Source organism: Erpetoichthys calabaricus, chromosome 6, assembly GCF_900747795.2.
Source record: "Erpetoichthys calabaricus chromosome 6, fErpCal1.3, whole genome shotgun sequence".
Lineage (NCBI taxonomy): Eukaryota > Metazoa > Chordata > Cladistia > Polypteriformes > Polypteridae > Erpetoichthys > Erpetoichthys calabaricus.
This window is the reverse complement of record NC_041399.2, coordinates 79,936,131-79,949,726: the sequence shown is the minus strand read 5'-3', so window position 1 is coordinate 79,949,726 and position 13,596 is coordinate 79,936,131. Positions and strand designations below refer to the sequence as shown.

Sequence of the window (13,596 nt, the reverse complement as noted above, 5' to 3'; positions counted from 1 at the left end):
TTACTGTAAGTACTGTGACTTGTCTTCCTTAGATAACTCAGTCTCCTGTCAAAAGCTGAACTATGTAATGTAGCACATAGATTGGTCATTTCACATGATGAACATCCACAAACACATTTCTGTCTTCCCTAAAGTAATAAACTTATAGATGCTACTTACATTTATACAGCTTCCCTATATGAAATATCCATTTACTGTAAATTTGTATGCCACTGTAAGGCTTGGTGCCCAAAATCTGACAACAGAATCATAGTTTTGAAAGGTTAATTTTTTTCATTAGGGCAGCAAATATGTAAAATTAAATGTCCTCATTATGCCATAATTGACCTTTGCATGTAGTGTATTATTATGTTTACATAAAGAATGACCTAGCACTTGTATACTTTAGTGAATGTTGTTTTATATTTCATTTTTATTTTTCCAAATGTGTGGACTGTGCTGAGGTCGTCAATATTAAATATGATACATAAAAAAGAATTGGACTGGACTGAAATTTCATATCTCCAAGAACAGCAGATTAATGCAATTGCCATGTATAAATGAGCCTGTATGAATGAGCGTGGATGTCTGTGATTGCAGCCAATGATGGACTGATGCCCACTTGCAGTTGGTTTCTAAGTCATGCCTGAAACTCCAGGCATGGGCTGTGGTTCCTTGTAACCTTCAACAGCATATGTGGGTTCAGAAAATGAATGGATAGATCAATGTATGGACTTGCATCTCAAGGAAATTTAGTTTGAGATAATTGACATCTCTAAATTTAGTATGAGGAAAATGAATTTTTTTTTCTTTGTTAATTAATGTGGAAAAGCTAGAAAAACTGCTTTCATTAGAATAATTAAATGTTAACTGCTTACATGGTCACTAGTGTGTAAGGCATTGCTGTCGAACTAAGGCGTTCAGCATGTTCCAAAAAAGCTTCATGTTCATGACATGAGTTACTTCGCCAGAATTTTCTTGTGGTATAATTTACATATAAAAATAATTTGGATTAGTGTCTATTTTAAAAGTTTTTATATAAAATTTCTGACTGATCAATTGATTGATTAACTGGTACTTAAATAATGTATATACTACATGTGAATGTGGGAGAAGGTAGCCTAACACAAGCTGATGCTCTTCTCAAAGTTGGTTTTTAAGTTGCATCTGACGCTATTGGGCTATGCGTTCGCACCCTGGAAACAAAAATGCCAGGATCAATCTAACCAAAAGCTTTAACACTGGAACTTTATAATGAAACTACCTTTTAACTAAGGAATCTCTGTACTTGAACACTGCCTGTAGTTCATCTTCACACTATCTTTAAATACACGCGATTACTGTTTGCTTTTTAATGCATCTTTTCCTAGAATAGCTCAGAAAGACACTAAGAAAAATAATAAATAAAATGATTCTGACTGAAGGAGTTTCAGTAATTGCCCTAACCATAAACTTTTGCATCTTTCTGTTTGCTATTAGTCACTGTTCAATCATTCGGCATCTTTTCGTTGTAATCAGGAAATGCTTTATCAGAGGTAGTGACGACAGTGAGTTAGCTCTGGGAATAAACACAGTTTTAAAATGACTACCGCAAGGAGTTTAATCAACAGCTACTAAATATTCTGTCAAATAAATACTAATACCACTTACTAAAGTGAAAAAATTGCATTATTTGTGACTGGACAGGAAAAAAAATTGAAAAGAATGTGTTTGTTTCAAGTGCTCGCTTTTTGATACAGAGAACCCATGCCGTCTACTACGTTTTGTACAAGTTTCCAGGATGACGCGGCGCGTCTGTCTGTCAGCTGTTGGCGGGGGCGGTGCTACAGACCAAGCACGCGGTGCAGTGTTTGTTTTAGGTCAGTGCGCGCGCCTGCTAGTAAAAGAAGCTGAGAGAAAAATGAAAGATTCCCCTGAAACGGGCGCCAAGCGCGTGACCGTAGGTGCCGCTGTACGCGCTTTTTGGAAAAGGGACGAGACTATCTTGCTCGGCCATGATTGTTATAGGCGTCACGGCTGGGTGTCGTGGCCAACTTCCGTTCAATCACAGCATCTTGGAGTGGCGGTGCAACCGAAAAGCAGGAATGGTACCACTAATAAATATGTGTTAGAATACGAATACATTTTTTCATTTCGATTATGTGTAATTAACTGAAATACGTCACAAATAACTTTCAGCGAGACTGATGTACTAACCTGTAGTATCCCACTTTAAGGACGACATTTAGAGCAATATTGACAAGAGTAATAGTGAGCTTCGTTTTAAAATTAATCACACATACTTCAGTATGCTTTGAAAGAAAAAAAACAACGGCCAACGTGAGCAAAAATAATATTCCGAAAGCGTGTTAACGGCTCACACTCACGCTTTGCTACAGTCAGGAAGAAAAAGTTTTCCTTTCAGCGACTTTCTGTGTGCTGATGTCAGAGTGTTCTCTCTTTTTTTACCCCCTCCCATTCCCTTTCTTCTTTCTTTTCTTCGGTGGGTGGCGCCTAAGGGGTTGAGTCACGCAGCTGTCAAAGATAGCTGTCACCCAGTTTAATGATCAAACGCACATTGAGCAAGGAGCCGACAGGGGAGACTTGAGCACATCTCAGGTACAGGGGGACGATGCAGCTTGGTGCGAGGGCGCCGCCGGAAAGCTTGCTTGGGCAGCAGTGATACGAAGAACAAGGACCTCGTTTCTTTTCTTTTTTTTTTTTTGTTTTCCGTATGCGTTTCTCTCTCAGTTCGGTCTGAACTCATTCTCAATATCCATCCAACTGTGGCGGAGCTGCCTTTGCTTCTGTTAACGATCGCCCCCTCGCTACTTCCTCAAGTTTGGAATATACAATAGAGGCGCACGTTTTTGTGGTTTTGTCTAAAACTCCGTCTGAGATGAAGGCGAAAAAAGGTAAGCAGAGATTGTGCGCGCATGGAGAGTTAATGAAGGTGTGCTTGTTGTGTTGTATGACTAGCCTTGTTGCGCTACCAGACAAAACATTTTATGTGACCCACACTTACGCTGGCGCGCTGTCAAAACTCTTTCAGCTTTCCATCGCTGGTACTATTTTCACCTTCCGTGAACTACTTTTTGTTAGGTTTACAACTTGAGAGTACGCATGACGTCTATTAAGTTTTGTCTTAATTGTGTGGATAGCGCCTTTAAAACTTAATATTGCGACCCCCCCCCCCCCTTCTCCCCCCAAAATGTGAGCCGATGGGGAGAAAATCGGTTGAGACGTTGATAAGTTTATGTGCCTCGTTTCTTTGATTTGAAACTCGGGCACATGGAGCCGTTCCCTTGTTTCAAGTTATTTTTTGTTCTTAAGAGTTTGCACAGGTGGACCTTCTCGACCTGTCCGTATTAGGTCCAATGGTGAAAAGGGCTGAGGTCCTTTGTGAAGTGACTCCAGCCTCGGGCGTCGCTTTAAGTTCTCAGACCGCGTGCTGCGGCGCAAACAAAGAAGCGTCGCGTACACGCGCTCACGTCGCGTTTTTTAAGTTACCACTAAAATTAGCGTAAAGCAAGTTCGTTTTATTTCGGAGTCATCCAAAAGATAGAACACGAAAGTTTGTGGTTAAAATAATGTGAAGTGACACAGATTTGTTTTATGAACACGGGGGGATGGGCCTCTCCTTTGTTATGTCTGGAGTTCCCCGTCTTCAACAGGTCCGGGGGGGGGGGGGGGGGGGGTTGCGCGCAAGTATATCCCATCGCAAACTAAAAACTCGAAACTTTAACTTAAAAGAAGAAGTCTCGGTTCCATTTAAATTTCGTTTCACCTATGTGGAGGCGTTCTATTTTGCTTTTAAAAAATGGGACCCTGCATGGTAACCGGGAAAAGAACGGGGCAAGAGGTATGTCAGGAACCCGAATATTCAAATACCAAAGAAAGGCATTTTTAATCGAGTTGAGTGATCATTCAGTCTTAAACTTCTCTTTCCGACCATAAAGACGGGAAATAGGAGGGCAAGATGGATTTAGAAGTACACATAAAATGAGAGTTCACCTCAATGTGAGGTACAAAATGTTAAGTCAGTGTTGGCATGAACGAAGGCGAAGAACGTCAGTCAGAAACATCGGTAGACTTAAATTCGGTCATTCGGCGTGATGCATATTCTGGTTATTTTGCCTTGTCGACACGTGACACTTCAAAGTTGCAAAAACTTCAAGACACGAGGCGACGTGAGTATCTTGGGAGACAAAATTTTACCTGGTCTATTTCTAACTGTTAGGCAAGTGAGATACGACCAAAGTCACTATTAAATATTGCATCCAACGTGCCCTTTAATAATTTGATTCTTGTGAAATCGTAATACAAACCAAAATATGCATTAGTATGCTTCGTCTAACGGCATGGTCTCTAGGGTGATTGATATTCTTTGAATCGTGATATTTCTCAGAGATAAAGTCCTTCGTCACTGGTGTATTTAAATAGGTGGATGAATTAATATGATCGGGTGACTCATATCGATTCTGATATTTCTACGGGAAATTTGACCAATATATTGGTCACCGAGGACTAAATTGGGAAAATTCTTGCGGAAATGTCAGTTTGACGGCTCAATCCATAAGTGGACATTGTTTGTCAACGCTGCACCAACCCGTATTTTTTAAGAAGAAAAGTGGTTTGCTTCATACCGTTACTCGTAATTAAAGATAAACGTTACATTAACCCGCACCTTTACAACACTATTGTTGTTAGGTCGTTCAGGTGACGGTGACTGAAAGCGGGAACATTCAATCAGCTGGGGGTGGGTTGTTTTTTGTTTTCTTCCAGTGCACGATAATCCTGTACTGAGAATCTCAGCAGAGTAAAGTTTTCCTTGCGATGATGGTATAGGTGCTCCTCCGCAACTTCAGGTTGTAAAGTTTAACCTTGGGTTTACGTTATTTTCGGATTAAGCTTTTTCCCTGATAGCGAGCATACGTTTGAAACTCGAACTTTTAATATGAAAACTCACGAACACAAAACCACATGTTACCTAAGATGGGGGATGGGCATGTTGTGTGCACGGCTCTTTGTGTGAATGCCATTTCTGTTATTTATCTAAAGGGTGCAGTCATGTGTTGACGACCCCACCATGAAAAGCACAAAAGCACGTGCATTGTTAGGATCAGAAATGGATCCTTACATTTTCCTGTTTTCCCAGTACGCTGTAAGATTGTGCGCACGATAGTGACATTTTTGTTTGATTTAAAACTTGCAGAGACCTGTTGCTAAGGAGGAGAAAGTTGAAAGCATTGTTCATAACTTAATTGTAATAAAAGATTATGTCTTGTAATTTTGTTAGGCATAATATTGGAATGTTAGCGCAGAACTTGCTCTTTCATAAACGTTTTGTCCCCTTTGACAAATTTCCATGTCAGAAGGTGTTAGGTTAGCACAGTGGTTAACCCATCTTATTCTGAGATCCCATGTCCTGGACTCCGACCCCACACCCTGTCAGTCTCCATGTGGAATCTGGACATTCTCCCTGTCCTGGTGTGGGTTTTCCTTCCAGATCAGTAAAAAACATTTGGCTTGGATTACTTTGTAATTCTAAAATGGCCCATTTTGAGTATGGGTGTGTTCTTCACAGAGCCCCATAATGAATTGGTGCCATTTCGAGAATTGTTTCCTAAGTTGCACCCAGTGCTGGGGCATTGCTTCTCACAGCCCTAACCTGGATTTGGGTGAGTTTCAGAATGTTACATTGATGCTCCCTAATTGGTAGCAATTCTTACAGAAAACAAAAACATATAATCTTGCAGTAATCTACCATAGTTATTGAAGCCTACAACAACTGATTTTGACTTTTGACCTTTATCTGATTTTCTGCTTTCTTTATCCAGTTAGCAATCTTTATAACTTTAGGTTAGTGTGGTGGCTCCAATTGCTAAATTGTTGCTTATATCCATTGCAGTGCATCTCGGTTAGGGTCTGCTAGTAAACTGCTCTAATTCCATGTGTAGTTGGACTGCTCAATAACATATTTTTCCTTTTAAAAATGCTGCATTAGTGTCCAGTCCAGTTAGGAATCTACCACATTCTGGTTTTTCAGATTGTAGGAAGTACAGGTAGTACACCATAGACTGAGATTTTTTTTTTTTAAATCTAAACCACGCACAACAGGTAAACAAAAAGCCAATGAAGACAATGCTTTCACCCAAATTAGTTAGATTTGTACTGTATTTGCACTGTTATTAAAAATTACAATATTGTGCATATCAGTTTGGGGCTCTTTTTCAAGAACCTGTTTCTTCCAGCCCTTGGTTGTAATAATGTCTTGGCAGCAAACCCTGAAAAGGGTGCATGTCCATTGAAGGCACACACCCAGCCTCAAGCATGCTAAGCCAGTTTAGATTTACCTATTAATTTCAAGTACTTCTCTATGGGATATGGGATAAAATGTTAAAGCCTGGGGAAAACGAAACATGAAGCAATGAAAGAACTTCTGCTATTAATGATTGGGCCTCAGATCAATCCCAGGTTCCCTGGAGCCAAGTGGAGCATTGCCAAATACTATAGAACTGTACTCTCCATATACATCTCATTTTAAATAAAAATTGTGACTTTCAGAATCTAAAATGTTTTTGAGATGAAACACCGGCAGTTTAAGTGATTTGCTCTGAGTTGTGCTTCATTAAGAACCTGTGCCTGCCTTTCTTCAAATATGTGTTGATAGAATTCAATCACAATTTGTAACACTAGGCAGACAGCCTGAGAAATTGTGTTGAACAAATGAAGTATTATTGTGTATAGCAAGTTTGAATGGTAAATTGAATATGCTGAATCAGAGCCATGGAACAATTTCAAATGATGCAAGGATCACTTTTTTTTGTGCTTTCTAAAAGTAATAATTCCTCCACTTTCTTCTTAGGTGTGTTACTATTGTCTGGTAGTGAGACAGATGATGATGACAGTATGGATGTTCCACTTGACCTGTCATCTACAGGCAGTGGGAAGAGGAAGAGGCGGGGAAATTTACCAAAAGAATCTGTCCAGATTCTCAGAGACTGGCTATATGAGCACCGTTATAATGCCTATCCATCTGAACAGGAGAAGGTACTTCTGTCCAGACAGACAAATTTGTCAACATTGCAGGTGAGATATCAGAAGGTTTTGGGCACTATCACGAGGATGGGGGCACCATTCATTGTTCATGCCACTGGAGGCAGCAGTTATTTATGAGTCCTGCTACAAGCTAAAGATAAATGATTGTGTGTATGTTACAATTAAAGTTTCACAAAATAATTTTATTTTTTTTTATGTTTTAAAGTGACGTTTGTGCAAAGAACATGTAATACTGTACCAGTTAGTTATTCCATAGTCTTCTATTATGAATCACATTTATCATTTTATAAATAATTGGTTATCTCATGAAGTTTTATCTATTGTCACTAAAAGTCCTCACTGACTTATATGAATGCAAATGGAGAAGATACTAATTAACTGTATTACAGCTAATCAGTGTGCTGTGATAGACTGAAAACTTTTTAGCAAAGATCAAATGGCCATATTCATCATTGAAACCTATCTTACTTTCATAAAAGACCATTATGACAAGAGATGCTTGAAGAAAACTATTTTGTCTCAGATCCAACACCCCAACAAAACATCTCTGCCATCTGGCAAGCTGTTTTGGAGCATTAGATGCTAATCTGCAAATAATTTAGGTCTAAAAACTTAAGTCATAAAATGCCATCTGCTTAACCTGTAGCCAAATTTCCAGTATTTAAGAATATGCATGACCAATTTGTTTCAATGATTCAGTTACTTAGTTACTGACGGTTCTGGAGTTTAGTTACTTTTGTTACCCGGTTTTTAACTTGTTATGCCTGTTGTATGCTACATATTTTATTTTTAAATTAGTACTGTAGTATATTTTTGTTGTTTTTTTTTTATTTATTTTTAAGTAACTTGTCTGATTTGTGGTTGCTCAATGAACAGTAGTTTTGTTGCATTTACTTTCTTTTAATTTCTGCACCAGTGGATTTAACAAATTATACATTTTCTTTGTGCCATGAGGTATAATGTCAGTGAAGTGAGTTGAAACTCTTATTGCACAGAATAACAAACTGACCAAAAATAAGTGCTAAGAGGAATCAAGTTGTTCCTCATTACAAAAGCTTTGGGACATTTTACAGATTTTTTTTTTTTTTTTAATTTAAAAACTGCTGCCAAATAAAATAATTATTTACATGCTGTACTGATGACACATTCATACTCCTTTTAAACCTTCAATCACTTTAGAAGAGGTGTTTTGTAAAACTGTGTTGTTTTTGTTGTTCAAAACAAAAAAAAAAACAAATTGCAAATTGGCTCCTTTTTCTAAAACTAGTAATACTACTTTATATGCTCTGCTGAAGTTGTGCTAGTAACTTTTTTATTCGGTTAAAAAATTAAACCATGCAAAGGCTGCTTATGTTACCTGCAGATGAGTTGATTAGTGTTCTAGACAAGGAAGGAACTTAAAATCAAAGTGATAAAAGTCAGCCTTGGATGAGGTAATTCCTGAAAGTGAATATTACACACTCAGTCGAGCAAATAAAATTACTCCCTTTCTGTAGGAGGTGCTTGGGTATCCACACAGGAATTTCAGTTCTGTTGTTCATTACCCTGCTGCCTGGGAGCACAAGCCTGACAGTGATGCATTTGCATTTTAGGTTCTCTCTTCCTTTGAAATTATCTAGCCTGAAGCTAGAAAACTTACCAGACCATTTTTTTCTGGGCAAGTTTTGTCAGGGACTGTCGAAGAGCTTCTGTAATTATTATTTTTTTTCCTTCACAGCTTTACAAACGTCTCTAACTCTGTCTGCTTGAGAGTGTATTTAATCGCAGTGTGCCAGTACTCCTGTGATTTACTGTAAACAGAATTTGGACTCCAGATTATACTACATTAGTAGAGTTTACCCGGATGCCTTGTTTTATCTTTTCAGTCAGGAGAGGGTTGCTGTTTCTTTAAGGACTGGGGCCAGTCTGCAACGGCCCACATAACCCAGATGTCGGCAGCTATCAGCTTACTTTAAGCAGTTAAGATTCTTTTGTTCAGGGAAGACGTTTCTTACCAGCACACAATTTATTGTAAAGTTTACCTTGCATGAATACTTTTCATCACATTTTCTTGAAATCAGTTTTGCATTATTTATGTACTTACTTGCAACTGATAATGTTTTTGGTTATTGGATGTTGTACCAAAAAAAATATTTTTTGTGTTTTTACTTTTTTATAGTACATGTATCAAAATGAGTTCTTAAGTAGATTCTAATATGTGATTTGTTGAGGTGGTCTATCGGATTTTCTTTCTGCAGAACTTTGTATGGCGTACTTGAGTTTGATAGCTGGGTGTGAACTATTTTAACCTGTTTCGGTTAAATGAATAATACATCACATTTTTATGTGATAATATACAATAAAATACTATGAAAGGCAGTAGCAGTGATTTGATGACTAGAAGGAGCCTAAACTCGTATAACTCGAGTGCAAAGCTCTTGCAGTTATCATATTTATTAATTTTAGAAACATGCATTGTCCGGCAAATCAGTATCACATCTGAATGCTGAGACCACAAATCTTGAGAGAATTTTGATAAATAAAAACAGATCATTATTATATTTTTGTAGTTAAGTAGTCTGTATTTTCAAAGGTTTCTTTTTATTGCCTTTTTTTTGGTAGAAATCAGTGATTGAAACGTGTGGGGCTATGGAGAATACGGAATTGTCCTGCACTTCTTGGCAAATTTTAGACTGGCTTACACAAATCTTTTCTGTGTTACGTTGGTAATGGCAGTTCTAATGCTGCAGTACATTGCAAATGTAGTCATTGTATGTACTTGTCAGCAACTTCTGGCTTTGAAAATGCATTTGATATTAAGTTTAAGATCATAATATTAACAAAATCATTGTGCAACTTAGTTAAGTTTACAAACACTGCATGATTTAAGCAGCAGTGTTTTAGTAGACAAATAATCTGATATTTGTATTTTGAGAATATAAGTGTTCATTTTGTTCTTGGCTGCCATTGCAGTGTATTACTTAACACCAGTGCATCACAGAGTCAGCATCCTGGATTATAATTTTTTGACCAGACATTATCTATATGGAGTTTTCACATTCTCACTGTGTTGTGCATGGGCTTTCCTTTGATATTCCAATGATGGGCAGTGAGTTTAATTTGTGTGTGTGTGTGTATGCGGGTTCAGCAGTGGACCAGTGCTCTGTTCATAGCTGTTTTGTTTGCCTTCTACTCAGTTCTTGGATAGCCTCTAGTCCACTGTGACCCTGAATTGGATTAAGCACACTTTAGAATTGTATACTTTTGTTTTTTGAATATACTGTATGTTGGTTTTAACTGTATTTCAGTGAAGGAATATGGTAGTACCTTTTTAAAGCAACCCTTTTTTGTATAGAAGTAAATAATGTTTAATTAAAAAAATCTTCAGTTGAGAACTTGCCTTACTGTTAAATAATGTTATATAAAAAGTGAAGCAACATCTCCAAATAGCTTACAATTGTTTGGATTTGTTCATTTCATTTTGTGCATATTTTATTTCTTTTGAATATTATTTCACATCTAAGGTTTGTTGTGGGATTACTGTAAAGTGAGTGTCTTATTCTTAGTATCTTTTTCGGAGAGTTTCTTTGTAGAATGTATTACGGTGGAATGTCGTATTGCTCCTCTTTCCAACGAGGCTGTAAATGAGACAGCTGATTTTTTAGTATGAAAACTGGTAGACAACGTTTATGATGAACATACTTTGTCAACACTAAAATTCTATTTTGGTAAAAATTGCACTTTACTGGCATATGAACATTTAGTTAACAGAATAATACAGCAATAATAAACAAAATTTCAGTAATTACTAAAAATAAAGGTAGTACAGTGGTAAGGGTTTCAGGGAATGGGTTCCCTTTCTGGTCACAGTCTGTGTTGATGTGTTCTCTATATGCACATGTGGATTTAAAAAGATATTCCTGACTCCTAGTTCATTTCAGACTTGCGTATGTTACTTTAATTGATGCCTTCAAATGTGGCTCAGTGTGTTTGTGTGCATACCATTGTCTAGAATGGCATTAAGTCGAGGACATCAGTTAAAAAATGAAAACCGGTTTCAATTTACAAACCCTCCTTATTTCATATAAACCTCTTAATCTCCTAAAGAAATATGTTACAAACAGATAAGAGATACATTTTTACCGTTATTAGTCAAAATTTTCTATCTGGGACTTTAACCCAACACATTTGCTAAATACCAGTCGGAGCACTAAAGGAATAAGTAACATACCATGAGTTGGTGATGAGACTGCACTAGCAAATAAATGGATTACTTTTGATCAACTTAAGTGTTATCTGGATATTGATGTGTTTGCTAAACTAATCCAAACTCTCTTTTTTTAGCATGTTGATTCAGGTATTCGGGCAATTTGGTGTTTTCTGTCTAAGTGTTTTTAGGATTTGTTAATGTACATTTCTGGTTTAAAAATTGGCTTGGTTTGTTGGGGCAGGGCACATCTATATTTTAGTTATGTATAGTTTTAATGTGTTCATTATGAAAAATGCATGCCAGCCATATCAATTAAATCTTAATTTATATAATGTGCTTTTAATATTTAGGTCTGTAACTGGTTCATCAATGCTCGTCGGAGACTTCTGCCAGATATGTTGCGAAAAGATGGCAAAGACCCTAACCAGTTCACCATCTCAAGAAGAGGAAGTAAAATTTCAGAGACTAGTCCACTGGATGGTTCCACAGTTTCTAAACCATTCCTTTCAGAGAGTGTGGATGAAGGGACATTCCATCCCTGTAACTTTGGACCAGATTATGCCAAGAAGCCCCTTTCACCAAAAACTCCCTCTCCAGGCCCTGTTCTTCCTAGACCTTCTGTAATTTGCCACACTACAATTACTGCACTGCAGGACAGCCCTCTGCATTACTGCCGTTCCAACAGCATGGATGAAACAACAGATCTAAATTGCACAACCGCTCCTGACCTTTTTAAATGCCACAGGCAAGCAGATTCAGAAGGTACTCCAAGCCCTCAAAGTGGGCTTTTCAACACTCCTCCCCCAACTCCACCAGACCTCACGCAGGACTTTAGTGGATTTCAGCTTTTGGTGGATGTTGCACTGAAACGCGCTGCAGAGATGGAAATGCAGGCAAAACAACTAGTGTCTTAAAAATACTGGAATTTCAAAAGAGACTGTGGAAGAAAAGAAAAACAAACTGTTGTATACAAAATTTATTTTTTGGTTGGTGTCATGGATGATGTATACATTTCATGGATTACAGCGCCTTGTTTATTTTTGCACATGGGACCAAGAACAAGGCCACTTATAAAGTTTGTCTGGATAGACTTTCTTTTTTTTATACAAATAAGGGATGTTATGGCTACTGTAGATTAAAAAAAAAAAAAAAAAAAAAAACTTCTTTATGTTTCTTACTAAATAGAGTATAAATGGGGGCTCCTAATTTACAGTTTTTTGGCTATGTATATGTATATAAATATTTATATACATATATTTTGGTACTGATCTGCATTTACTTTAAATAGTCTGTTTGCACAAAAGAGGACCACAGTAAGGATACCTACATGTCTTAGTTTTTATTTTATTTTTTTCCTCTCGGTTAAAGACAACTTTAATCACTACTGTAGTTTACTGTTAGAATAAGTTTTGTTTAATTTTCACTTTCTTAATGTGAAAAGTTTTTTTACACACCTATTTATTGCTTTTTTCCAAAAAATCACTTTAGCCATGCATGTAGCAATTTCTATACCTGTTTATTTACTGAAGCTCTGTACAGCTTGCAAGTGGAATTGTCTGTGCTAGCGGTAAAATATTACCTGGTAGGTGCCTTGCTCATTGAGCTTTCGGGCTGTACTCTGTGCTGCTAACCATACGCTGTGAAGATAACACTACAGAATGATGGCGTGCACTAGAGCTGGAAGTGTTTGTAGCCCATTTCATTTTTTTTTTCTTTCATGTCCTCAATGGGGGGAAAAATACCAGCAAATACTTAACATTAGGACCTAAAATAGATCCCTATATATGTTTATATGCTGTAATACATACATATAAAAGTACATATATGCACTGTATGCGTGTATGTATGTAAATTTATATATAAAAAGTAAATGTGAGAAGATACCTGATGATGTGAGTTCTTACTCTCCTGCTGTGCAATTGGAGTGGCAAACAATGAAAACATGTTGTTTGTTTAAATAAAGTTTCATTTTGTACAAATATTTTTTGTCATGATGTAATGCATATGATGCTGATAAATCTTTTTTCTGGACAAAGTGGTTGTTTCTTAGTTCATATCTTCAGTGTATGTTTGAAAAGCATAGGGTATATGACAAATGACTACTTTTAACAAGACATTTCAGATTATACAGCTAAAATGGTAAATGTTCGAGGCATGTCTGGCATATTAAAAATAAGGCGAAAAAGCAGATTCAGTTTTACTTGAATTACAACTGAACATTTTAAAGGGATATTTTCATCTCCTAATTTAATTGATTTGTAAGGTGCTGAATCTGACACAGTTCTAATCCAGAAGTGTTTTTTTCCCCTAACTTTAATATTAAAATTCAGTAGAAAAAAATCCTTTTATTGGCTAACTAGAAAGATTACAATATGCAAGCTTTCGAG

The 13,596-nt window shown here is 37.0% G+C and overlaps 1 protein-coding gene across 1 annotated transcript; it reads left to right on the top strand.

The window, feature by feature from the left end:
- The first annotated feature begins 2,453 nt into the window (after positions 1-2,453).
- Positions 2,454-13,190, top strand: tgif1 (TGFB-induced factor homeobox 1). The gene is made up of 3 exons (XM_028803755.2): positions 2,454-2,873; positions 6,827-7,050; positions 11,560-13,190. Exons 1-3 carry the CDS (start codon positions 2,858-2,860, stop codon positions 12,121-12,123), a joined length of 804 nt encoding a protein of 267 aa, XP_028659588.1. The 5' UTR covers positions 2,454-2,857; the 3' UTR covers positions 12,124-13,190.
- Positions 13,191-13,596: the final 406 nt, after the last annotated feature.

Excerpts from the sequence above, each read along its gene's own strand:
- tgif1 (XM_028803755.2), top strand. Across the intron at positions 7,051-11,559 it reads CAAATTTGTCAACATTGCAG|GTCTGTAACTGGTTCATCAA; the intron begins GTGAGATATCAG and ends TTTAATATTTAG.